This window comes from Ananas comosus, linkage group 12, assembly GCF_001540865.1.
Source record: "Ananas comosus cultivar F153 linkage group 12, ASM154086v1, whole genome shotgun sequence".
NCBI lineage: Eukaryota > Viridiplantae > Streptophyta > Magnoliopsida > Poales > Bromeliaceae > Ananas > Ananas comosus.
Window position 1 is genome coordinate 11420257 of NC_033632.1, and position 27734 is coordinate 11447990.

The following is a 27734-nucleotide window of genomic DNA, read 5'->3' on the forward strand; positions in this document are numbered from 1 at the left end:
TTAATGATTAAAATCAAATTAATGAAACAGGTTAAATGTAAATCAAAATTTTAAAAGTAGTAGTCGATTCAAAGTGTGTCCGTAGTTCAGTATTTTCCGTACAATTTTACATCTTTAAAAATTGACTAAAATATAAAAACCCTCTATAATATATTCGTTTTTTCTTACTTTCCTCAGAATTTTCAAAATATTTCTTATCTCTTAAAAATTTATTAATGTATGTTTAGTCATTCCCCTTCTATCAGGACGTTGGTTAACTGTTCTATTTATTTTTTAATTTATTAAAAGTATACTCTTTAAATGTGTTTATTTTGACCGTTCCGTAGCGCCGCGTTCTTCGAATATTTGATGAAAATTTAGGAGCAAATGTTATTTTTAAAGTTAGATGGACAAGTGAAAAAATGAAATATGTATAGTTTTTTTTTTAATTTTAGCAAAAAAAAAAAAAAAAAAAACAAAATTCTCTCTCCTCTCTCTCTTCGTCCCTTCATATATATCTATATAACTCTTGATCAGTGCGGTACTAACAGTACGGGGCTCCCGGTTTTCGGCGAGCGGGGCGGGCGCCGGCGCGCTGGCGGCGGTGCGAGCGAGCCGGCTGGCGATGGCGCTGGCGAGGGCGAGCGCAGCGGAGCGGAGCCGAGCCGGGCCGTTGCGCGCGGTGCGCGAGCCGGCGCGGATGCGACCATCTTGAAAAATAAAAAAGAAAAAAAAAAAACAGAGATGAAACAGAAGTGCAATGTGCCCATACTTAGCCATTTCTGAAGTCTTCCCGTGTCCTTTCTCACATATCATCTTGCTCCCTCCAACCTCTCTGCTCGCTCTTTTGCGGTTTGCTACGCCTACAGCTCAGTCGCTGCCTCTCTGAGCAACTCGCCAACGTAACTGCAACGCTGTCGCTGCTAGTGGTCGGTAGAGCAGTGGGGCCAGCATGTGGCGGAGGGCGGACGTGTGGAGCTATTCTTTCGCACCCATCTCCTCTTCATCTCCGCTTCTCCAACCCTTCCTGTTGTCTCCTTTGACTGTCTGCCCACCTCAGTGGCTCGCAGGCCATTCGGGACGCCTCGCCAACCGTATATTGCGCCGCTGCCGCTGTGGGTGCGATTAGGGCGAGGCGAACGGCCACTGTGTTTGGCTGCGGCGGAGGGTGCAGCGGAGCCACCACACAATGAAGGAGGAGGTTAGTCGGCAAGGAATGAGAGGAGAGTGAAGGAGTGGGGAATTAGGGGTTCGTGCGTTGACATGTCGTCCCAACAGTAAGCTTTTAACTCTTTGATTTGGGTTCTTGGGTTTCTTTGAGGATCGTACTTTCGGATTCCTATATCTGGTCCCTCAAATATTTCTTTTGATAGATCATAAGTAACATGTTGAGACTATTTCATAGTATTTCGGCATGTAAAAGTGGAAATCATCAAGTTAATTTATTCTTTATATTAAGTAGAACTTGGGATTCATATGAAAAATCTCTTATTTCTTTTTGTCCAAAATCGCTTTACATTTTGATATGGCATGTTCTCTCAGGATGCTTGGTAAAATAGAAATTGAATCAATATCAATATCTAATTGATAGTTTGGATAAATTAAAGAAACCTACTATGGTTTGTTAGATTGTCCTAAAAATCAGAATAAGATGTGCATTCATGGTAAATTATACCTATCTAATAAATTAATAAACTTTGGCCTTCCTATTTTTTCTTTCTTAGCAGGATATATAGTGGATGTGGATGGAAATTGTAATGTTACTGCATGTGTTCTTAATCGAAAAGAATAATAGCCTCATCCGAACACCTTTCGGATGTTGGGAATTTTATGAACTAACTAGGGCTAGTATTTTACCTATGGTTTAACTAAATTGTTTTCTAGCGGATCCTAACGAGCAGGGAGATATGTTTTTGAAAAACAATCAGGACTTTTGTAGGGAAACAGTGAAGTTGAACTTTGTAGGATAATATTTGTAATCACTATGTTTACAGGGGACCTGTATTGGAATGTAACCTAATAAGTTTCCCTGTATCGGTGATAATTTTGTTATTTTTTGTATTTTCTTTGGCTAAACATTTGAATGTATTTATAGGAATTGAGCGTATCAGAGGGGTATTGGTTTCAATGGCTGGTAACAACTGTGTTGGCACCTATACATTAATAATGTTAAATTTAGCACTGAGGCTTGACCGTCACAAGCTAATTTACGGCCGGATCGTCGGAGCTGTATTGGCATATTATATTTGGGGCATTATAGTACATTTTGTCTCTCTGATGATTGGTATTCTAAGCTGGTACATTTTTAACATGCTCATGAGATAAGCATGATGATAAAAACATCAGTTTATATTTGATAACACTTTAAATGAATAACCTCATTTTCTCTTCTAGCTGTTTGCAGTTTGCCAAACAATGGATAAAGACTTAGATGGCAGCAAGTGGTTGGCTATATGAGCAACATTGCAGCATCATTGTTAGACCATTTTTTTTCGATAAGATGGGAAAAAATAATCCATTCTGAAACTAAACTATCTGGAGCTTATCATTGCTTTTTATATGTTTAGTTTCTCGAATATATTGTGCTGCGCATAACTTCCAATATTTGATGGTATCTCTATTGTGATTCTGTTTTTTTTTGTCTGTATATCTTTTGTTGCTTTTACAGCATGTTATACATCCCGAGGATTCTTTTCCGTGCTGCTAAGTAGCATGATTTTGACTGTGTGATGGTGTGTGTATGTTTATTTAAATATTGAATAAAAACAGAGTACAACAAGGTAAATGATTAAGCAGTGAGAGAGAGTCCTTGATCTTATTAAATTGATTGCTCAAGATGAATGTGACTTTATAAATCTTTAACTTTTGTTTCACTATTATCTTGATGCATTTTGTTTTTTATATTGTTTTCCCCAACTTTAAAGGCTTGTATCATTGGAAAGGTTTTCATAATGGTTTTTTTTTGATCAAATTTATCACGTCTTCTTGTGTCTACTCTTGACATTTAAGGATCAGATGACAACATCTCAATATATTGATTATTCAAATGATTAATTTTTTTTACGGTGATTTTCTGTTTCATTATAAAAAGAATTCAAAAAACATACACTAGATATATATTAGATCAGGAAGGTTGCTTTTAAAGGTTTTTGCGAAGGTTGCTTTCATAATTCACATTTTTCTTTGCATAGTCGAGGCCCACAGGGCATTTTTATAGTATTATAGGGTAAGGATTCCCCTATCTTCCATTGTTAGAAAACAAATTATTCATACGTGCGTTTTATTACTTCTTTACATGTTCAATCTTTCTTTATTCGATTTTGGGTAATTTATAGTTTTTCATTCTTCCATGTCCTCCTTTGCGGGTAATTACCATATCATAAAAAGCCGGCATCTTTACGCGCAGAAATTTGAAGACTTCAAATTTGCTAGCTGATCAATCTACAAAATTTTATCCCTTATGTATCTTGGCTTTTATTTGCTGTTTTTTTATTAATATTTTTTTTATGTTTAGTTCATGTTTATTTGGAGTATGATGAATCATTTTCTGTTGCGATAAAGATGCTTATCTTTGAGCATCTATTATAAAACTTTGAATCGGCGATCTAAGCGGTACAGGCAGGCCTCTCGTCGATCGGCGCGAGCGGGCGGTGAGGTGTCGAGCCGGGCTTTTTGGGGGTTTACGAAATATGTGACGGTTTCAGCTTGGTAATTATTTAATTGAGTTCATATTTTTTTCCCATATTCTATTTTTTAGTTTTGATGTGGTGATTTTCACTTTTTCGCATCAAATCGCCATCAGTTTAAAATTTGATTAGAGATTGAGTTGTACATTGATGTGAAGTCTTTCTTCTATATATTATATTTATATATATTATATATATATAGAGCTAGGCTGGTATTACTATCGGTAGCACAGGCCTCCGTCTTTACGATGTTGTTTTCATGATGCGCTTCTCAAATAGACGATCGGCATCCGTTTTAGACTTGAATCTCACTATATAAAAGTATTCGAAACTAAATTTATAATTTTCGGCCTCATTACTATTGCAAACGAGTAGTCTAAAAATGACGGCTGAGAATAAAAATCTATATTAAAAACAGTGATAAAGCATTCAAATTAATTCGAAGTATTGGGTCTTGCTTTAATGTTAAGTTAGAATTTTCTATTAATTTTCCATCTATGGGAGATTCTACACCGGGAACTTAACAACGCATTATATCTACATTAAAAATTGTTAATTTTTGGATCTTTTGATCACTGCCAAATAGACTGTCGAAAAATTATGAAATTTAGTTTCAAATACTTTTAATTAGTTGTAGTAGTCAGTCTAACGGAGCGCATCGTCGATTTTGAAGCCGCATATTGAAAACAACTGTAGGCTGCACGGAGGCTCGTGCTACGTTGATATCAGCCTAGCCTATATTATATAATTTTATATATATATATAATATATATTTTTTTTTTTTTCTTTTTTTTTCCAGCTACACTTTGGTGTCCTTAGCAGGATAATATTGTGCTGTTTTTTACATGCCCGACCGTGTGTGTGGTTTCTCCCTCTTTAATTTCCGAAATATTTTATGATAATTCTCCTGTTTATGTGCAATTCTTCGTACATGTTTTTTTTTTTTTAAAGTACAAAATTTAATCCAATATTCATTTAGTTGGCATTTGTCATTTGCGCACGGCTTTCGTATCCCCAGTACTTAAGCTTCTGTATATCAACAGGACTGGCGTTGTTTGCACCGCTCAGCCGCTGGTGGGTTGTCAAAGATGGCAAAAACCCCCTTCCTTTTCCAAAAACTATTCTCTCCTCTTTATAGGCGCCGCGGTGACTGGTGGTGCAGAGCGCTGCCAGTTGAGACCTTAGGCAGGCCAGGCAGCCTCGCGCCTCGCGAAGAATCAGCATTCAAGTGGGACAGGTCCCTGATTTTTTTATCCCTAATTTATCATTCTATTATTGGCCAATTTATGAGAATATTTGATTTTCTTTTTTGCCCATTTAATTTATAAGTTTATAAATTGTTATATGGTTTTACTGTTGCTTATCATGCTAAAACTATTGACAATTTTTTTATGTTAATTTGAATTGTGCTTTATGAAAATTTCTTGCCTTCAGTTTTTAAATTATGAACTTCCCTAGCAAGTCAGAATGGCAATGAGGGGGGAAGCTAACAGTACTGGGAAAGCTCCTGCTACACATCCGTGAGGGCATCAAATGGGCAACTAACACTTGTGACAGGTCTACTGAAATATAATGTTAGTACTCAAAAAGAAATGGTTGCATGCTTGCGAGCAAGTTCAACAAATCGAGTACTGAAGTACAACTGAACAACCAGTCAAGGTTGGTGGTTTTGTGAGTCTGATTTTGTTTTTCACTTTGTTGTTGCAATTTGATATAGCTAGATCTTGCATCTATGGTTTTATTCAATATAAATATAATAGTTCAGCTATGGCACTACTGAAGCCAAATCAAGATTAGAAAATTGCATATTTTTTCTTTAATTGTATAACAGATTTCACATTTTGTTTTATCTACTTGATATATTAGCTCATCAGTAATATAGTTTTTCTGATTGAAGTGAATAGCAATGAAAATGAAATAATTTGTTAGAATGGTGTCTCTTGAAAGCATATTTATTTATTGAAAGCATATACAATCTCTTTTTTATTTACTTGATATGTAAATGTCCAAGTAGCCTTAAATTTACTCAAAACTTTTTTACTTACCTTTATTTTAATGAACTATTTGTTTTCTTTTTTATTGTCATCATGCAACAGCCGTTCCCATGCTATTCTCACAATCACATTGAGCAGTATGCGCAAACTTGATCCAATTATGACTTCCGATGGCTCCTATGATCGAGGATCTGAATGAAACTGCCTCTGTCAAGCTTATTTGGTAGATCTTGCTGGATCAGAACCGCTAAGAGAATGGTTCAGATGTCTTAGTTTAAGGAAGGTAGTTCGTTTTCTCTTCATGTCTTAAACCAACTGTTATCTTGAAGAAAAGTGAAATTTAAAACCTGCTATATTGTTGTTATCAGGTGTTCATATAACAAGGACTCTTAGCTCTAGGCAATGTCAAGTGCTCTTGGAGATGAGAAGAAGAGGAAAGAAGGTGCTTATCCCTTATTCGTGACAGCAAACTGAACCGGCTCTTGCAGTTTGGACTGTATATTATTATCCGATAATAAGTTACAATAATGGATATGCTATATCAATTTAAAAAGTGACAGAATATTTTATTCTCATATGTTTATTCTGGAAGCAGCACAGTTATGCAATAGTGGAATTGGTTCCATCAATTTTGATCCTTGTTGCTTGCATGATTTCTGATGGTACATTTCTTTACCATGACACTTGGTGCGAGAGAGAAATACTAGTTAGACATTTCTACTAATCTTACGCTGGCGTCGAAACTATCTTTACAACTAACGCTGGTTATTATACTATGCTTTACTAAAGACTAAATTTAGTGGCTGTTTAAATTTGTGCCGTTATGCATCTACAATTTATTTGTGTTTATAATATATATAATTTATGAACTGAGAAGAAGCTACATACCTTTTTGCAAAGAATTTGCATTGCAAATTGGACTCTCAAACAAGAACTTTATGCGCTGCCTGCTGGCCAAAATAGAATTTTTTGCTCTATCACTGTCTTTAAAAGTAAACATATAACAAGGCATGTCATATCTTGCTACGATTATTATACTTCTCTCTTTGCAGGATTCTCTAGGTGGAAATAGCACCAGCGACAAGTATGCACCTCAATCGGTAATGTATTACCCTCCATAATGCTACAATGCTAAACTCCGTCATGCTGTACTCTCACTCAACTGCTAAAATGCTAAACCTGCCTAACTATTTACTATTCGCTCTAATATTTCATCTTTCAATGGACCGCAAACTTAAAACTGCAGTGAGCTTCATTGAAGGTTGAGATTTGTGTTAGATTTTGCTTAGATTTTGCAGATACGTCCGATGCTTCTTACCTCACTGCCGCCATTTCAAATGTGAGCCCACTAAGCCTCTGGTTAAGAAGCTCTAATTATTAAGATCACAAAAAAAATTTTGCTTAGATTTTTTTTCCTTTGATTTGATGGCTTGGTCCACTTCATTGAAGGTTCATATTATATTTATAACTACGAATAATTTTTATTTTTTTATTTTTAATTAAAAACCAAGCTGGAAAAAACAAATGCTAATCTATTATTTTTTTTTTGGAAAAAGAATGACCAAAATTATTGCCACATGGGATTAAACAATCCTAGAACTTTGATGGAAATCAAAAGAATTTTCATCACTTATATATAAATGAGTTATTTTAGTTCGTAATTATTGTAAACAATTTGCCTTATATTAACTAATATTCTTAATATTTATACTCGGTATATTTTCTATTTATATATTGTATTTTTTTCTTATCGTGTCTTAAAAAACATATTCTGATTTGTAAAATAATTCAAATAATTCAAATAGTATATTTTCTATGAAAACATACTATGAATAAATTTTTTTGTTCGACAATGCTCCGATTCACAATTCATAAGATGCATAGCGTACGTAGGATTTTATCCTGAGTTGGTTTTATCTTTATTTAAATTCGAATATTTGTATGCTTTTTCCTTCATATCTTTGGATAGGAATTCAGAATTATTATTTTTTATTATTACTAATTATTAGTATCTTTATCTTAATACAACATGAATTGTGACTTTCTTATTTTTTATTTTTGATCCTTAAGTTTTTTTTGCAATCAAATTTTTAATATCTTTATCTTTTTAAACGTGAATTGTGAACCTTAAAGAAGATCTCCTTTTATTTTAAGGTTGTGTTCCAACTTTTTACTTATATTTTTTATTTTATTTCTTAATTTTTTTACAATCAAATTTTAAATTTTAAATTATTTTTTTACTATTTTTTATTTTATACTTTGTTGATATTGTTTGTAGTACTTGGGTTAGCGATCTTAGAAGAGATAATATATATATATATATATATATATATATATATATATATATATATATATATATATATATATGAGACAGTTTCATTCTGTAATACTAATTATTAAGTATTACATAACATGTGGTATTTTGAATCAAATGATGAACATCAGACTGTGTAGCTAGATCACAAAAAACTTCCTCTTCCGTTTCCAGATGTAGATCCAGATCGCATTTTTAATCAAGTTTTTCTAATACTTTCTCTCCCGTTTCCAAATGTAGATTCAGATCATATTTTGAATCAACTTTATCTAATTTTTGGCATATTCTCTTTATTGTTTTGTTGCTATATGTATGTTTGGCTCTATTCACGTAGATTGGATATGTTTCTATACTTAAGAGAACCAGCTTAGTGATTTGCTCTATCTTTTTCTAAGTTTTGACATAATCTCTTTATTGTTTTATTGCTATATGTATGTTTGGTTCTATTCAGGTGGATTGTATGCATTTCTATACTTAATAGACCCGGCTTAGTGGTTTACTCTATCATTTGCCTATAGTTCTTATCGTTTATTTTATTAAACTTTCTCATTTCTGAATTTTGCTTTCCTATTGTAAAGCTATACCAAATGTAGATCTAGATCAGATTTTTAATCAACTTTATCTAATTTTTGGCATATTCTCTTTAATGTTTTGTTGTTATATGTATGTTTGGCTCTATTCACGTAGATTGGATATATTTCTATACTTAAGAGACCCAGATTAGTGATTTGCTCTATCTTTTTCTAAGTTTTGCCAAAATCTCTTTATTGTTACTCGATGCCGGTGATGATGATGGTTTCTATTAATGCTTGAAGGATGGCATAGATTGCAAAATTTGTGCAACCCCGCATTAATTGGAAATCAAATGAACCATACTAATAACGGCATCACAATTTGATCCTATGGCTATGTAATTTGAGAAGAAATTACTACAGCCTACTTTGAACTGCAAGATTCTATATTGAATATCAGTATTATAACTGTTGCTTATGTTTGTTGTCTCTGTTTCATCGATACATGATCATTTTACTTTTATTGTCCCTGTTTTAGCTCAAACTTTCTTGATGCATATTTCGGTTAGGTTAAAAAAGGAAAAAGCAGGTTGATGACATGGTCCGAAACCAGACAAAAAAAAAAATAAAAACTTAATTTTAAGTATTATGATTTGTTAGCAAATTGACCTTGGGAAATTTTTTTGCCCTTCATTACCTTCATTGTGAATTAGTGGAGAGATTCGATGGTGCATGTATTACAAACTTAGAAACTTCTTAAATTCTTGATTTCCCTGTTGGTTCGCCTTTCAAATTTGAATGAAATAGTCCAGCTTGCATCATGAGAGGAGAGTTTGGGTTTCGGAGAGAGTTCGACATCAAAAATCTGTAATTCTGCTGTAATTCTAATAAAAAAAATAACAATTATGAATGACTGTGTCTATATGTTTGGCTCTATTCAGGTGGATTGTCCAAATGGCGCGAGGACTCTGAAGCTCTCAAGGCACAAATGCGCGAAATAAACGATAAGATGTGACACTTTACCAAATTAATTATACGTTTTATATTGATATATAAGCTATTGTTCTTGCTAGATATCTGGAACTGGGAATGGAATTCAGGAGGCCATTGTAGTGGTTGTCCTCCTATATGGCTTCTTGATTTTTTATCATATGGCTCCCTCCTTGCTTGCTTCCTCTTTAATTGTGCATTCTCATTCTCATATGAAGGCCTTAATGGTTATAAATACTGCTTTTGTGGTAAGTTCACTCTTTTATTCCTTCCGCTATTTCGTTTTCTTTCTTCTTTGTTTGGTCTGCCTCTTCCAAAGCACTCCCTTAGTATTGTGTTGCGATCATTTTAAAAATTAGCTTCCTTTTAAAGCTTTAAAAATGTTGCGCTTTTTTCACAAATTTATAGGATTAAATTTTGTGTGTATAATTAATAGATTCTAAATTTTACATAAGATACTTACATTTTTTTTTTCAAAGGATTTTATTTTGAATGTTAAATTCATTGTTTTTAAATTTACATAAAAGTTTTTACATTGATTTTTATGATCTGATTTTACAAAAAAAAAAGTGAGAATTGCTAAATTTAGATATAGTACAAAATTTAAATACATGTTGCCATGATTTTTTAAAATAGGTTTTACCAATTGCTTTCCCAAAAAAAAACCTTCGTTTTTTTTTACTCTGGTGCAATTTTATTTTATATGTAAATTTAATCAGTTACAAATTTTTGCACATAAATTTATGTATTTTCTAAATTTAAATTCAACTTGCCATCATTTTATAAAGTAGGTTTAAAAATTGCTTCTAAAAAATAAAGAAAAATGTATGTACAATTTTGTTGCTGCGAATTTTTTTTTGCTTAATCTCACAGTTGTCGTGCCATCTACTAAATTGAATTTTTTGTTACTAAATCTTTTTTTTCTTCGTCATTAGCATCACTTCCGACCTACACTGGAAGTTTTTCGAGTATACTAACAGACCTATCGTATGTACGGAAGACAAACCCCGTTGGGTGAATAAACAAGTTTTAAGAGTCCACAACTAACAGATATCAGAATTTGATTACAAAACAGATATAGCAAATATTTACATGTAGTATACATATAACTCCAAAATACAATATCCATACATATACATAAATCTCTCACTGGCTGAGCCAGATATATATTAGAGAAAACTTCAAAAACCGCCTGTGGTTTCACACTTTTCATTTTTAATTTTGACTTCACAATTACATTGTACCGGATATAGTCAAATTTTGATTCTTTTGTTTTCGTTGTGCTCCTATGTTCTCACTAATTTATTTTTTTTGTTATCTTTCTGCTTTTCTTTTCTCGGTGCTTACACATTCCCCATCTCTTTGTTGTCATTTTTGTATATGTTGGCTGCATATATTGCTTATAAAACTATAGTTTTATAAGCATTCATGATCTCGGATATTTTATTTAGGATCTTATATGGTTTGAAGTTTGGTCTTTTTGGTGATTTCGTTCTTTCATGATTATCTGTTACTTTTTTGGAGAGTTTGTGCTTTGAGGCCCAAATTTTTTTCCTGTTTTACTGCTATACTTTTTCCTGAATTTCTTCTTACTTTGTGCATTCTTGATCGGCACACAAATATTCACAAATTGAATTTGGCAGGATAAAAGAAACATTTGGTGTACAAGATATGGAAATGCCGAAAACATAGGCCGAGGAAAAAATTCATGATGTAGCGACAGAACTAGATGTGGTAGGCGGCACATCTTTTTCAAGAATTGGGAATGTGACATCTAATACAAATATCGTAACGAATGCATGCCATAAAAACACTTTGCTGGCAGAGACATGGCTAGCAATGTGAGCTTCAATGGTATTGGAGCAAAAACATATGTGAATACAATGCTGGCGATGATGACGGTTTCTATTAATGTTTGGAGGATGGCATGAATTGCAAAATTTGTGCAACCCCACATTAATTGAAAACCAAATAAGCCATACTACTAACGGCACTACATTTTGATCCTGCGGCGAACTAATTTGAGAAAAAATTTAGTGCTGCCTACTGTGAACTGCAAGAATTCATGTTGAATATTGGTGTTGTCTCTGCTACTTATCTTAGCTGTGTCTATTTTGTGTAGTCACATGCTTTTTTCTACCTGCTACTATTTCGTTACTAATAATGTGTATGCTGATCAATAGTTGAGGCCTTTTTAAATGATTGCACTTAATTTAGGGAGTTTAAATTAAGTGACTAAATGCCTATTTGTTTGCTTTTATATCTGGATGCATATGGCTTGGCTGTTTGTCCTGCCAGCAGATTCAGAACAGTTCCATGAGTGAATGATTGGAACAGTCCGATTGCAATGTTGGTTCGTAGACAAATCTAAGCCTTACAGAATTCCTAGAATTGAGTATATTTGAATACTCTTACTTATATTTTTGCAATTGTTTTGTTGGTTTATGTTTCAGTTGCAATTCTTTACTATGTAAAATATTTCTAAAAAAGGTGTATATGTTGAATCTTTTGCATTAGCCGGTGATCTGTAATAAAAAATGCTAATGTTCTTTTTTATACTGAAGTTTCTATTACTGGGTTCTTTGTGTCCAAGATATTTTAGAGATTCTCTTTACTTCAGCATTGGGGATTTCTAATCATATTTTTTAGCTTTGATTCATTTTTAGATTACTTCCGGACCTAAATTCATGATCTTGGATATTTTATTTGCAGTCTTATATGGTTTGAAGTTTGATCTTTTTAGTATATTCTCAAACAATTTTGGGAAAAATTTTAAATTCACAAAATTGATACATTTTTAATCAATGTATATTACTGTTGTATTAGCTTTCCGCCGCAACGCGCGGGTCCCTTAACTAGTAACTCTTGAATCGTGGGTCCTAAGCGGTACGGCAGGGGCCTCCGCGTNATTTAATCAGTTACAAATTTTTGCACATAAATTTATGTATTTTCTAAATTTAAATTCAACTTACCATTATTTTATAAAGTAGGTTTAAAAATTGCTTCTAAAAAATAAAGAAAAATGTATGTACAATTTTGTTGTTGCGAATTTTTTTTTGCTTAATCTCGCAGTTGTCGTGCCATTTACTAAATTGAATTTTTTGTTACTAAATCTTTTTTTTCTTCGTCATTAGAATCACCTCCGACCTACACTGGAAGTTTTTTGAGTATACTAACAGACCTATCGTATGCACGGAAGACAACCCCCACTAGGCGAATAAACAAGTTTTAAGAGTCCACAACTAACAGATATCAGAAACTGGATTACAAAATAGATATAGCAAATATTTATATGTAGTATACATATAACTCCAAAATACAATGTCCATACATATACATAAATCTCTCACTGGCTGAGCCAGATATATATTAGAGAAAACTTCAAAAACCCCCATGTGGTTTCGCACTTTTCATTTTTAATTTTGACTTCACAATTACATTGTACCGGATATATTCAAATTTTGATTCTTTTGTTTTTGTCGTGCTCCTATGTTCTCACTAATTTATTTTTTTTGTTATCTTTCTGCTTTTCTTTTCTCGGTGCTTACACATTCCCCATCTCTTTGTTGTCATTTTTGTATATGTTGGCTGCGTATATTGCTTATAAAACTATAGTTTTATAAGCATTCATGATCTTGGATATTTTATTTGGGATCTTATATGGTTTGAAGTTTGGTCTGTTTGGTAATTTCATTTTTTCATGATTATCTGTTACTTTTTTGGATAGTTTGTGCTTCGAGGCCCAAATTCTTTCCCTGTTTTACTGCTATACTTTTTCCTGAATTTTTTCTTACTTTGTGCATTCTTGATCGGCACACAAATATTCACAAATTGAATCTGGCAGGATAAAAGAAACATTCGGTGTACAAGATATAGAAATGCTGAATACATAGGCCGAGGAAAAAATTCATGATGTAGCGACAGAACTACATGTGGTAGGCGGCACATCTTTTTCAAGAATTGGGAATGTGACATCTAATACAAATATCGTAACGAATGCATGCCATAGAAAAACTTTGCTGGTAGAGACATGGCTAGCGATGTGAGCTTCAATGGTATTGGAGCAAAAACATATGTGAATACGATGCCGGCGATGATGACGGTTTCTATTAATGTTTGGAGGATGGCATGAATTGCAAAATTTGTACAACCCCACATTAATTGGAAACCAAATGAGCCATACTACTAACGGCACTACATTTTGATCCTGCGGCGAACTAATTTGAGGAAAAATTTAGTGCTACCTACTTTGAACTGCAAGAATTCATGTTGAATATTGGTGTTGTCTCTGCTACTTATCTTAGCTGTGTCTATTTCGTGTAGTCACATGCTTTTTTCCACCTGCAGCTATTTCGTTACTAATAATGTGTATGCTGATCAATAGTTGAGGCCTTTTTAAATGATTGCGCTTAATTTACAGAGTTTAAATTAAGTGACTAAATGCCTATTTGTTTGCTTTTATATCTGGATGCATATGGCTTGGCTGTTTGTCCTACCAGCATCAGAACAATTCCATGAGTGAATGATTGGAACAGTCCGATTGCAATGTTGGTTGGTCGACAAATCTGAGCCTTATAGAATTCCTAGAATTGAGTATATTTGAATACTCTTACTTATATTTTTGCAATTGTTTTGTTGGTTTATGTTTTTGTTGCAATTCTTTACTATGTAAAATATTTCTAAAAAAGGTATATATGTTGAATCTTTTGCATTAGCCGGTGATCTGTGATAAAAAATGCTAATATTTTTTTTTTTTATACTGAAGTTTCTATTACTGGGTTCTTCGTGTTCAAGATATTTTATGGATTCTCTTTACTTCAGCATTGGGGATTTCTAATCATATTTTTTAGCTTTGATTCATTTTTAGATTACTTCCCGACCTAAATTCATGATCTTGGATATTTTATTTGGGATTTTATATGGTTTGAAGTTTGATCTTTTTGGTATATTCTCAAATAATTTTGGGGAAAATTTCAAATTAACAAAATTGATACATTTTCAATCAATGTACATTACTGTTGTATTAGCTTTCCGCCGCAACGCGCGAGTCCCTTAACTAGTATGCATTATTTGGTAGCCTAACATAGCATTTCACCTTATGCATTTATGTGTTCTACCACTAGCTATCATTACATGCATCAATAGTAAGCACTAGTCTTAGACATACAGGCGACCTAGTCGCTTCGGTAAACACAACTCACCTCAATTCGCACTTCGATTGCTCGTAGTCACTTGCAATCGGCCTCCCGCGGCACCCGTGACCCGGTTCGGCCCGAACTCTCGCGCGACCACCCGAACGGCCTCCAATCCACGATCCGGAAATTAAAGGTCTACGGTTAGTTGCCACGAGCCCACGATTCCGTTTTCATGATTTTAGGACGTCGCCTCGGCCCTCCAGGCGGAAACGAAGCCGAAACGTCCGTTTCTTCAATATCTTCGCACCGGCTCGACGAATCGCCGAACCGACTTCGCCAACGCATTCGTATACCTAGCAATTAGGTTTATATAGGTTCAATTTAGATCAAACCCATCTACTAGCAAAAATGCCATTTTTGAGCCCTAGCAAGTTACATAGTAAGAAGTCACCATATATCTAGCCTCATGATTCAAGCATTAGTCCTCTATCTAGCATCTAGGAGTTCCAATAAATCTATTTTTAGAGCATATAAATAAAGCCCTAAAGATCTACCATGGATGCTCCAAGAAGCTTACCTCAAAGCTTGCTCCAAGCCAAGGAGAATATAAAGAAGATGAAGATGATTCACTTCCAAGCTTCAATCTCCACCAAATCCTTCAATTTTGGAAGAGATCTAGAGAGAGAAAGGGAGGTTTCTCTCTCCCTCCATATATGCGTGTGTGTGTTAGTGTTGTGGGTGCACGGTTGAGGGAGGAGAAGAAGGCTGTGCTGATTTTACACAAAGCCCCCTCAGCAATACACTGTTCACATCAGTATAGCGGATACAAACTGACGTTTTTCGCCAAAGCCTTTCTGAATGTTCGTTTGTACTCAAATTTGACAGTCAGGCTCGGTTTTACTTAATAAGTACAAATAAATTTTAATCTTTCAGTTTCGACCATATTTGGTCACCGAAAGCTCCACCAAACTGTAATCTCTAGCAGATAGCAGTCGGATTTTATTTTCCACCTTCCGAGTGTCAGAATGATATGAAACTTTAAATCTAGCCTCATAAAAGTAATTCCGACATATTATCCAATTTTCATAATTTTCTGACACTGTGCATTTTCTGCTAAAATATCAGCTCCATTTCTTACAGAAAATTCTAAATCTGTTTTCGTTCCGATTTCAGCACGAGTCATTTTCGACTTATATTTTACTTCTCTAAATCCAAGAAAAATAGTATCTCACACTATTTTTATTGATTTTTTACTTTTATATCAAAATCTGATATGTTATAAGCCCAAAGTGTACCAGTACACTTCCTCGTGTCACCGGTAACACGACTGCGCAGAGACATAACCCGAGAGCTGCTTTTCGATTTCGTTGCATTTGTACAGGTACACTTTCAATGCTGTATTGGTACACTTTGCTATACCGGTTACAACTTGATGGTTGTACCGGTACACTTTGCCCAGACTTGATTTTTGGCTCCGTTTCGATTTTATTTCGCGCCGAACAACGCTAAAACCTTTTCAACTCCTTCTAAACTCACTTTTAATCCTTCAAATCTTGTTGGAATGTTAAATAGAACTCGTCCAACCATTTCATTCGCACGCTTTAGTCAATTTGACTAAAGTCCAATATTTTCTACCAAATTCGGTATGTTACAACCAGTCACACTACTATAACATTTAGTAAGTCACTAACGAGTAAGTAGACATCCAAGTGACTTCTCGCGTTGGTCACGTTCGGTACCCTTGTTCTCTAACAACCACCTGCATATTCGCTTTAATGTTCCCCCACTGTCGACTCAAAACTTGTCTACCCAAAAAGGGAAGTGACCTATGCACCAATTTCACCGGATCAATCACCGTCCCCGTGATGATCCATCGATTAGGAGTATTTAGGAATTAACCACCAATGACACATGTCTTAAATTCTCAACTCTTGAGAATATATGTCATCATCATATTAATTCCTCGGATGATTCATGGACACATACACAACATGAATAGAAATAAAAATCCAAATTTATTCATAATATTTTAAAATCAAATACAAATTTATGTCCTAAAAAGAATACATGTGTCGGCCTGGTTGGCTTCTAGGGCATACATCTAACATTAGGATTGACCCTTATCTATAGTAAATTAAGATTTGAATATGATTAACTGGGCCATATTTATGGAAATCCTAATAATCTCCCACTTGGCTCATATTAATCATACTCCATGAACAGATCTTCTATACTCCAAACTTTATTGCGTATTATTGAAAATTATGGCCAAATAGCTTAGAAATCACTAGATTTTTAGCTAAAACTAAAAGACTACAATGATAGGAATTATGGCTGTCACGTCCCGAGGCCCTTTTTGTAAAGTTTTTTCGAAGTAGAAGCCGGTTCGAAAGTGAAGCCAGAGAAAAATGCCTCTTTTTTTAAAAAATACAAACATGACACGGGACAGAATAGACCCGCCACAAATATAGATTTTTTCCTGTCCACTAGGACAGAGTCTCTTTTGTATTTGCACTGCGTATCACTGCAAGAGCTGTTGCTACATTCAATCATACAAGCAGCATTCACAATGCAGATGCTCACCACAAATATTCAGCTAGCGATCCTTAATGCAATGCATGTTCTAAGCGCTTCTTAGGCGAAGGATGATGCGTATGCACAGTACAACAAATAATTCTATTATTTGAAAATGTTTTCCACCCAGAAACTTTATTTTTGAAATACTAAGAATCGATGAAATTGTAAAAATCCTTTGAACACAGTCTCCCACATGAAGACTCATTTCCTTTTCAAAATAGGCTACCACGAGGAATAGAAAACCATATATTATTAAATCGAAACCACGATATCATAGAAAATCCCAAAAGCATCACCATTCCAAATACTTGTAACTAAATGAATGTCCACAATCAGAATTATTAAAAAAAGGCAATCAAGCAAACAAATAACTGAACCACAATTCTAATTTATTAACAATAAATGAAGTGGGTCGAATCGAGATAACCGGAACCGGTGAAGATATGTGTAACGCCCCAATAGTCCCACATTGGATGGGATATTGATTCCGATCAGTTTATATGAGGCCTACACGCTAGTAATAATAACTGGGCTTAAGCATTTTGGGCCGGTGGTTTCAAAGTGAAAAAAAAAACTAACCCAATTTGGCAACCAAATAAATAGTTAGGTGTAGAATCGTGCAGAAAATACCATTTTCCACGAAATTACTCTTCTTGCATTCATGACTTGACGATCTTGCTTATTGGTCCCTCCACTTTCTTATAAGTTGTAAAAATTGGCAGAAAAAGACCTCACAAATTCAAAATAACTAAACCCACACTAGCAAAACTACACATGAAGCCCAAATTTAGAAGCCCGTAACTTTTTGCTGGAAATTTTGATTTTGGGGAAATTTGGTTTAAGACATTCGTCTTCGAGTTGCACTTTAACACAGTACTTATTGTTTTCAAAAAGTTTAGAAAAATTCATATGAATATTTATGCCAAGCGCAACCTACACATTAAAATTTGATTCATCTCTCACAAGGAACACTAATTTCAGTCCTGACCTCGCACAAATTCACTATAAACCGCTCTTAGGCCGAAATTACAATCAAGTCATCAAAATGGAACATTTTACTACTTACCCCCAATTAAAATTGTAGAACGCAGCAAAAGTATTCGTTCGTACCTTTTTGCAGAAACGACTCGCGTTAGAACATGACGAACCCAGATCGTAGAGGTTGATTCACATGTCCTCGGATCGTCCACGAAGGTTTTCTATCGCTCCAAACTAGCGGTGGGTCGAACTACAAATGGACATGATCTTCAATCTACCGTTCAAGACTCTCTAGAATAATAGGTTAATGGAGAATGTTGTTTCTATATTTCTTTCTTAGTTTTCTTGTTCTTTTTCTTATGAGAGAACGCCCGTATATTTATAAAGGATTCTAAAATTCTAATAGATATGTAAAAGATAAGGTCAAATCGGTTTATAATTATTATTCTAATATGGTTAGAATTTATCTCTAATTAGTTTTTCAATTTAAAAACGAAATTAATTCTAATCCAATTAGACAATAACCGTCAGATCGAGCACGATTATAGACGCACCCGATTCGATTTATCTAAATGCCAACAAAAGTAATTTACATAAAAAGAAACTCGGGTTCTATAAATATTGTATATCCAACCACAAAGTCAATCGTGTGTATTTTTAAATCACATGCAATTGACCAACAAGGTCAAAATCCACAAGAGAGTAATCGTATACCATCTAATTCTACTCTCTATATGTCATATGTCCAACAATGGTAATGTAAATACATCGTAATTATAAGGTATGTGAGGAGATAAAAAAATATTAAGCCGACATATAGAGTTACTAAGGATGAGAGATGTCATGATAACAAGTCACTCTATCAATCATTAATTATCCAATGTCATGCTATAACATAATAAAGCCAAGAGGTACAGCAAGAAAAATGGATATTATGGACGTAGGTAAAAATCAATCTACTTAAACAAGATATATGAAAAATTCATAACGGAAGTAACCAAGTAGAACACTACTTTATCAACTTCGGATTGAAGCACCCATTTATATACCGAAATACTCGAATCCGCGACTCAAACAATGCTCCGAGATGTCGGTCGAATCTAAACAACATCCAAGAGTGTAAGTATCAGCCCCCCTACACATCATATCGGCGGTAAATATGGCTCTACATCACCACCAACGTGATCGAAATATCGGTTCTAACTACCCATTTCGATTTCCATCGATATTCACATAAACTCACTAATATTGCCATTTCAATCACAAAGTGTCCCAAACATAGCCACACACCTTCTTCGCCCATCGCTATTCCGAAATGCACCGATTTAGGTGTTGGGACAGCCACATGCGAGGTGCAAACAAAAAAGAACTTCGGTACTGAAAATAGACTATATCGGATTCTGAAAGTGCCATTTTCAGCACCAAAACCGCACCACTCACTGAACACATAAACACTAAAGATATACCAGCCAAAAAGGCTCAACAATATCCAAGGACAACAACAATAACCTTTCCATGAATTTTAAACTGAAATTGCATTATAACGACTAATTTCAAGGTTATAAGCGCCGAAAAATCCCATTTCTATCCCAAAGTGATTTTTGGGCCTTGAATAACCAGTCCAAGGGTCAAATTAAAATATGCGTAATCGATGGTGCCCAAGGCTGCATGCAATGCAAAAGCATCAAAAAGTTTGATATCCACAATACTATTACACTATTCACTATAGAAGTCGAGTTTGAGCTCGTAACTAAAAGTTCCACGGCTAGGAAGCCGACAAACAGCATAGAGAAGTTGACACCAAGCTTTCTAGGCATCGTGCTTTAGATCTGAGGCAACGACAGCTGCCGCCAAAGATGGAAAAGCAACAATTGTCGGTGAAATGGGGAGGCTCCGGGAGCGCCGCAGCCCAATCAGCACAGGGAGGCTGATCGGACCGCACCAAAGGGGAGCGCGAGTATGGGGGAGCACTCAGGGGGGTGGTGCTCCATCGCTGGAGCCTCGCCGGCGGCTGGGATAGCCAGAGAAGCGAGCTCGAGTCTGGGGAGCCCTCAGCCAGCCACAAAGAGAGTAGCAAGGGTGCATAAGGCTTGAGCTCCGCTTGGGCCGGGCGAGGTGGTCCGATCGGTCGGAGGGGTGGCCAGGGAGGCGGCGGCCGCAGAGAGAGGAGGAAAGAGAGAAAAGGAGTTGGCCGGAGTTCCTTGCCAGTAGAGAAGCTGCCGGAGCTAGGTGGCGCGTCAGTGACCTCAGTGGAGGTGGATTATGGCTGGAGGAGGAAGAGGGAGAAGAGAAAAAGAGAGTGAGCCAGGGTTTCATTATCTCCTATTGTTACAATTGTGATGTAGCCCCTTTCGTTTTGAGTTTCTTGCTCAAAGCTCTCTCACATCTGTATTTTGCATATTAGTCTTTCCAGCTGCAAAATATCACAATTGGGCACATGCAATAATTTATTTTTTTTTTGGCATAAAACTCTGTTTTATCGGTTGCGCTCTCGCACATTTTTATCACAAAACATCACTTTATCATGCAAAATCGCACACACAAGTTTCTCTCATAGCTTACAACACTGCCAGACCTTGAAAGTGACGATTTTATTTCATTAAAAGTATTCAGCTAGACAGATTTTGAAAATTACATTTAAAAACTCTTGGTTTCTACGTGTATGGAGACCCCCTTAGCTTTTTCGAGGCCACTCCAAAACATTTTTTTTTTTTCATTTGCACTGTCAAACCTAGTTAGGTGAAAATTTCTATCAAATTTAATAACTGACCTACTTTTCGTTATTAAAAAGTGATTGCAAGTTATTAAATTTTGTAAAATTACCGGTGAATTTTATGAACACCTCAAATTTTTTTGACTAAAATCATTTAATATAAGTTGAGGGGTCTGAATAAAAAAAAAAACAGAAAAAAAGAAGTTGAGGTGTCTATTTCAGAATAGCCTATAGTTGAGGGGGTCTCTACACATTTTTGCCTTCTCTCAATCACAGCCATTAGAACAGAGTGCACCACATTCAGTTAAGCTCTTCATTGGTGAAACAGGAAGCCTCAGCTACTCTTGGCTTGAAAATAAAATCTAGAAAGCTCACCTAATAATTGACAGAAAGTAAATCATGTGCGTCATGCGTAGTTAATATGCAATGAATATAACCATTTTGCAAGAATCATATCATGACTAGCTCTTACCATATCACAAATCCAGTAGAACAGCTGAACACTATTTGGCCTTAGCCATTTTGCCAATCTCCAGTTTTGCAGCTCCTCGATCAAAAGGATAAGAACTTTTAAACTTCAGTTCCTTCTGGGGGTGAAAGGAGTAGAATTAATAGAAGTCAAAATTGATGATCTTGTTATTGAAGTGACTAATAAAAAGCTGTTTACTAGAAAATTATTGATTAGACATTTAAATAAGGATGAAAAATTAGCTACCTCTTTTGAATCAACTTGAATGAGGTTGCGCCTGACTGATGACTCGTTCATCTCTATGGTTGATCAGATTTAGTGCTTGGATGGCCTAGCAAGAGCTTCCGCAAAAATGATTTGACAATTGCACGTTTGTTTCATTGAATCTCCTTTATAGCTTCTCAGTATCGCAAAAGCAGATGCTTCAGGTTGGAATCTTTGCTTTTGGGTCCCAAAAGCTCATTTTTAGCTTCTTGTCTGCCAAAGAATAGATTTACGCTTCTTGGAGTAGAGAAGCGCTTCTAGATACAAGGCCGAAAAGGCAATTAAGGTTGGAATTTATCATGCATCTTCCTATAACAGCTGTAAAGAAAGATGCCTTAATAATGTGGAAATGTCCTCCAACTTCGGATGACTCGCACCTCCCATCAAGAACTCATGAAACTCACTCTCCACCTCAATCCAACTGCACCCCATTGTTTTACCCACCCCTTTTCCCCTCATTAACTGCCTAACATTTTGAACAGCATCCCATAAATCGTTTTTAGCATAAATATTTGATAAGAGCACATAATTTCCAGGATTCCCCGGCTCAATTGTGAGAATCTCTTTCGCAGCGAGTTCACCGACTATGATGTTGCAAAACGATCTGCAAGCATTTAATAAGGCTCCCCAGACACCAGCATGTGGCTCGACAGACATGGTTTTTACGAACTCTAGTGCATCTTCGATGAGTCCAGCTCGACCGTAAAGATCAACCATACAAGCAAAATGGTCAGCTGATGGCTTGATTGCATAAACCTTAACCATGCAGTCAAAATAGTCGCGACCTACATCAACAAGACCAGCATGGTTGCATGCAGATAAGATTCCCAGAAAGGTAAACGTATCAGGTCGCAAACCTTTCCCTATTATCTTTGCAAAAAGGTTTAGGGCATCTTGGCCACGCCCATGATTGGCAAGACCAGAAATCATCACATTATAAGACACCACATCCTTCATAGGCATTCCATCAAACACTTGATAAGCTTCATCAACATTCCCACATTTAGCATACATGTCGATTAGTGAATTATAAACATGAAAGTTCATTTCGGTGCGATTTTTTTGTAGGAAGCCATGGATTTGTCTCGCGAGTTTCAGCGAGCCCAAATGACCACAAGCTGACATCAGAACGGCCATAGTCGCATGATTGGGTTTCACAGTTCCCAAAAGCATGCTTTTAAAAAGGTCCACGGCCTCTCGCCATTCTCCAATACGTGAATACCCGGCAATCATTGCATTCCAAGAGTTGATGTTTCTTTCCAGCATTTCATCGAAAAGCTCCCTCGCAATCGAAGTATTTCCATTACTTGCATAACCTGATATCACAATATTCCACGAGATCGAATCCTTCTCAGGCATTTTATCAAACACCTGCCGGGCAGTTTCAATATCACCAACCTTTGCATAACATGCAATCATGGTATTATACACAACAGCATTCCTTTCACGCACGCTATCAAACAACAACCTTGCTTCTAAGATCCAACCAAATTTTGCATACATATCCAACAATGAAGCTGCCACATATAAAGAGGAATCAAACCCTAATTTAGTGGAGTGAGCATGAACTTGAGTACCTTCATACATGGCCTTCATAAAAGAGCAAGCTTTGAGCACAGATGAGAGGGTGAAATTGTTCGGATGAGGTCCATCTCTATGCATCATTTCATAGATCAAAATAGCCTCTTTTGAGAGGTGGGATTGGTGGTTTGAGTAAGATGTTATCATGGTGGTGTAGAGGAAAACATTTGCAGAGTCTTTGAGGGTACTGAAAATCACTCTGGAGTAATCCAGACTGCCCAATTTTTTGGTGCAGAAGGAGATGAGTTTGACTGCCACATAGTTTTCCTGATGGAGGCCATGGAGAAGGATTTGAGCATGAAGTTGTTTGAGTTGTGAGAGTGATCTGCATCTCTCGAGGCATTTCAGAGTGGAATTTATAGATATTGGCAAACTTGGCATGGCATGCAGGTGGTGATGGAGGGGTTTGATTTTGCGGCCGTTAGGGTTCAAAAGCTACCTACTGACTGAACGAAAGACGAAAAAAAACAAAAAAAAAAACAGAGAGAAAGGAAAAGGAGAGGTAAAAATATGTGGTTAGTCCTCCAACCATCAAACCTGTTAATTGTTTCCCCTATGCCATTCACTTATTAGGCAATTTAGTTTCTAACTCCGTGTGTACATTAGTAAATGATTCTCTCTCTCTCTCTCTCTCTCTCTCTCTCTACCTTCAAACAAGGTAAAAAGATTAATTTACAATAAACCAACATTTTATTGATTAGGAACCAAAATGCTACATACGTGAAAGTTTAGATCTTATTTGGTATCACTATCTTTCTGTATAATTTTTTTAAATGCTAATTTTTAATAATTTGACATAATGAGAGACATTGGCATATAAATTACCAATTCAGTGGAGTCTAGTGGAGTCTATTGACCCCATTAAAGTAAATTAAAAAAAAGACTATCCTTTGTTGGGATATTGACCCCTCTTTGGGGCAATTGTTGACTCCAAAGTGGAGTCAAATAAAAATCGGATTGCTTCACTTTCTATTCTTTTCGTTTGGTTCGGGGTAAAATAAGAACTAGTTATAATTTTAGGAATAAGGTTAAATTCAGGGTTAAGGTGGAGTTAGAGTAATTTTGTGTTTGGCTGAGAATTGAGTTTAGTCCAGATATAAGTAAAATAGTGTTTAGTTGGAATAGGTGGGATAAGAAGAATAGTGGGTTATTATAAATAGAAAATAATTTTGTCCCAATTTTTATATTTGAATTTAAATTTAAAATTTAAATAATTAAAAATAATAATTTTAAATTTTAAATTAAAAATTAAAAATTAAAAATTAAAATCTCTATTTTTAAATCTCAAATTTAAAGTTACATGTATAAATTGTCAAATTTAAAATTTAAAGAATTAAAAATAATAATTTAAAAACTCAAAATTAAAATCTATATTTTTAAATCTCAAATTAAAAAATTTAAAGTTACAAATATAAAATATCAAATTTAAAATTTAAATAATTAAAATAATAATTTTAAATTTTAAAATTTAAATATTAATTTTAAATTTTAAATTTTTAAATTTTTAAAATTTTAAATTTTAAAATTAAAATTTATATTTTTATTAAAAATTAAATAGGGATGGGATTAACTTAATTCCCTTCTATTCTTGGAGTGGGGTGGGGTTTGCTAAACCCACCCCCTAAATCCGGGATAGCCTATTTGGGTGGGGTTTCCTAACCCCACCCCCTAAATTTTTTGTTCAGGGTTAAAGAGAGGGATAACCCCCTTATCCCCACTTTAACCCCCAACCAAACGGAGGCTTATCGCGTGGGCCGATTACCACATGGGTCTATGAGAAGGCATAGATGAACTATTCAGACTAGAATAGGAAATACATGATAAAACAATTAGAAAAAAAAAAAAAAAAACCGAGTTGGTCGGAATTTAACATGCTGTCTTTTTTTATTTTCTTGTAAGTAATGGAAACAACAAATTGTGACATACTGAATTTAACAAATTGGCAAGGCTACAATATGAATATTTTAGTCAATTTTTTTTTTACAATGCTTGCTGAAATGGAGACATTTTGGCACAAAATAGACATATAAAACGAACTCAGAAACTCAAAATTTAATTTGTGAGGGGCAAAAGTTGAAATAATTGAAAAAGGGAGACTTTTTTGCACTTTTGCATTTTATACATGGAGTCCACGAAGGGGTTCTCCATCTTAGCTTTATCACCAGAGCCTTGTCACCATTAGTCGGGAAAAAGTAAAGAAAAGAAAAGAAAAGAAGATAGGGAGAGGGCCGGAGAGTGCGCATGACCAAGGAAAGGGGAAAAAAATAAAAAGATAAAAAGAGAGAGCTTGGTTTCTTTGTAACGAGCTATCGACACGTGTGATTTTTCGGTGTTACAACGTCGGAGTTAGTACCATAATATTTTTATTTTTCATTAAACTCTTTCGGTTGATTTTTGTAGAAATTAAGATTTAGAAAAAAAAAAAAATTAATGCATTTTAGGAGCTGATTTCCCGTAATTTTGATGAGAAAATTTTGAATTACTCTAGAGTATTGTTGCTGTTATCTCGATTACCACTCGAATACCATTCTATTCTTTAGATTTGCGATATAGATGGGTTCCGTACTGTCAAAAGTGGTGGACTAACCTCTATACCCATAATATTATTATTATTTATCCAATGATAGGATTTTATATAAATATAGGGACTTTTATACAATTGTGCACCTTGTGGCTACTGTGGGCAATACGTATGTGTGAGTGGTGACCTTTGGACTGATTGTCCAAGGTTCGATAGCCTTCGTGGAAATCCAAAGTCGATTTCGGTGCGTTTTTCGGCGAAACTCGCCGGCGGAATGCGGTTTCGGTTTGTATTTCTTCCGACGTTGTTTGTTTGCCTGGTGAGTTGTCGCTGAGCCTTGTCGGCTGGTCACCATCGTCATATCGTGGGTTCAGAGATGACGGGTGAGCGACGGTGGGTTCCGGTGTCGAAATAGACACTTCTGGGAACCCGGATCCGAACAATTATCTGACGATAATTGTTTGTTTGTGTTACCTTGTGTTTGCTGCCAAGACATCCAAATCGATGTGCTTTGTGACAGCGGATGACTCGTGGCACGAGTCGGTGAGTTCAGGGACATTTAGTGGGTCCCGACGGCGTTCCGGTGTGATTTTCGGGACTTCCGGCAAGTTACGGTGATCGGTTTTGGGAAACTGATTTTCGGGATTTGTGTGGGGGTTCGTGAGTCGTGTACCTTGGTTTGGTGGGTTGGATACTGACCCGATGGATCTTCGTAAGTCCGGTTGACTCGTTGCGTACCCAGGTTTCCGACACATTAGTGGCAGGTGGGTACTTCGAGCTGATAGTCGGTGAGATCGTTTCACCTTCCTCTGTTCTTCTATTTTAGCATTGTAGTCTCTACATGTCAGTTGTTTGGTTATCGTTCATTTATCTATACCCTTATTGATTACATGTTGTTAGTTGTTGATAGACATATAGAGCAGGCTTGCATATATATTGTATCTCTGTGGACTTTGGGTCCAGGCAACACATCGACTCCTTTGTCGTGTGTTTCGATCTGGTTGATCGTGGTTTGGCGTTGTACGCCCTTGTATCTGGTTTCGGCCAAGGCACCGACTTCAGCCGGCTTTCGCATTGAGCATATCAGTATAACGTAGTCACAATACTTGGAGGTATTCATGACACCGGGTCAGTTTGGCCACCGATCGGAGGTGTACTTATCCGGATGGGTTGTCTAGTGGGCGGATAAATCAGGTCGGTGCGAGTTTGTGATAAGCAGCGCTTGAGGTCTGCGGACCAATATAGCAGGCACCAGATTGGGTACAGTTTTGGTTTGGTTACCTTGAGGCATACTCGGTATTGTTTTCTATACAGTAGCAGTCTGTATTATTTGCTTCTTATCATATCTGTTATAGGTACTGTAGTTCTCTTTTGTATCATGCACTTGTACTTTGTTTACCTTACCTCCTTTGGTTTCTGGTGATTACGACTTGCCTTCGTGGCTCTGTCGTACCCACTGGGAAACCTTGATTGCGGTTTCTCACCCCCGATTTTCAAAGGTGACTCGAGCGAGGAGTTGGCGTTTGGACCGACGGGAGGACGTACTAGCTAGACTGCAGTAGCGACCGTCACCTGGTTATATTTTATTTCCGTACTTAGTAGTTTTAATAATTAAATGGTTCAGTTAGATGATCACTATGATGTTTGAATGTTTGTGAATGGTTTGAGTTGGTTTTCCTACTATGCATGCGATTTGAGTTTCTGGATCTTCAGTTTTGGAATTTATGAATATCTGATCCTTGGATTTATGTACTTACACAATATGGTTTTCTATCCCTCAAGGTAGTCGGTTTTCAAAATAGAGTTTTCGAGTGGGAAACAGTTTTAAAAAGATTTTCGAATGCTTTTATGGATGAATAATTAGAGTTTAAAAACAAAGCTTCCAGGTGGGGAGCACTTTTAAATAGAATGATTGTTGTACTGTGCATGCATCATCCAACGCCTAAGGAGTGTTTAGAGACATGCATCATCTCTAAGGATCGCTAGCTGTATGAAAATGCATCGCATATATTGGTTGTTGA

The 27734-nt window shown here is 35.7% G+C and overlaps 2 protein-coding genes and 1 long non-coding RNA gene across 6 annotated transcripts in view; 2 read left to right on the top strand and 1 right to left on the bottom strand.

Moving 5' to 3' along the window:
• Positions 1 to 6780, top strand: part of LOC109717985 (kinesin-like protein KIN-4A) — a 13177-nt gene extending 6397 nt beyond the window's left edge. The window contains exon 6 of the mRNA XM_020243952.1: positions 6712 to 6780. Within this exon, the coding sequence (XP_020099541.1) occupies positions 6712 to 6780 (69 nt within the window). The remainder of the gene's footprint in view (positions 1 to 6711) is intronic.
• LOC109717938 lies at positions 8035 to 14071 on the top strand. Its single transcript, XR_002218337.1, has 2 exons — positions 8035 to 9723; positions 13320 to 14071. It is a non-coding gene; the product is annotated as an uncharacterized LOC109717938 (long non-coding RNA).
• Positions 19684 to 23826, bottom strand: LOC109718981 (pentatricopeptide repeat-containing protein At3g29230-like). Of its 4 annotated transcripts, XM_020245506.1 has the most exons (4): positions 23189 to 23826; positions 21594 to 23128; positions 21351 to 21465; positions 19684 to 20431 (listed from the first exon to the last, which is right to left on the bottom strand). In XM_020245506.1, exons 1-2 carry the CDS (start codon positions 23571 to 23573, stop codon positions 21921 to 21923), a joined length of 1593 nt encoding a protein of 530 aa, XP_020101095.1. In that variant the 5' UTR covers positions 23574 to 23826; the 3' UTR covers positions 19684 to 20431; positions 21351 to 21465; positions 21594 to 21920. The 4 variants fall into 4 exon arrangements, with proteins under 4 accessions (XP_020101095.1, XP_020101094.1, XP_020101092.1 ...); XM_020245505.1 differs by having other exon boundaries at positions 21351 to 21462; positions 21594 to 23825; XM_020245503.1 differs by having other exon boundaries at positions 21594 to 23825.

Bases quoted from the DNA above. Each gene is read 5' to 3' on its own strand.
- LOC109718981 (XM_020245505.1), bottom strand. From the start codon at position 23,573: ATGCCAAGTTTGCCAATATCTATAAATTCCACTCTGAAATGCCTCGAG.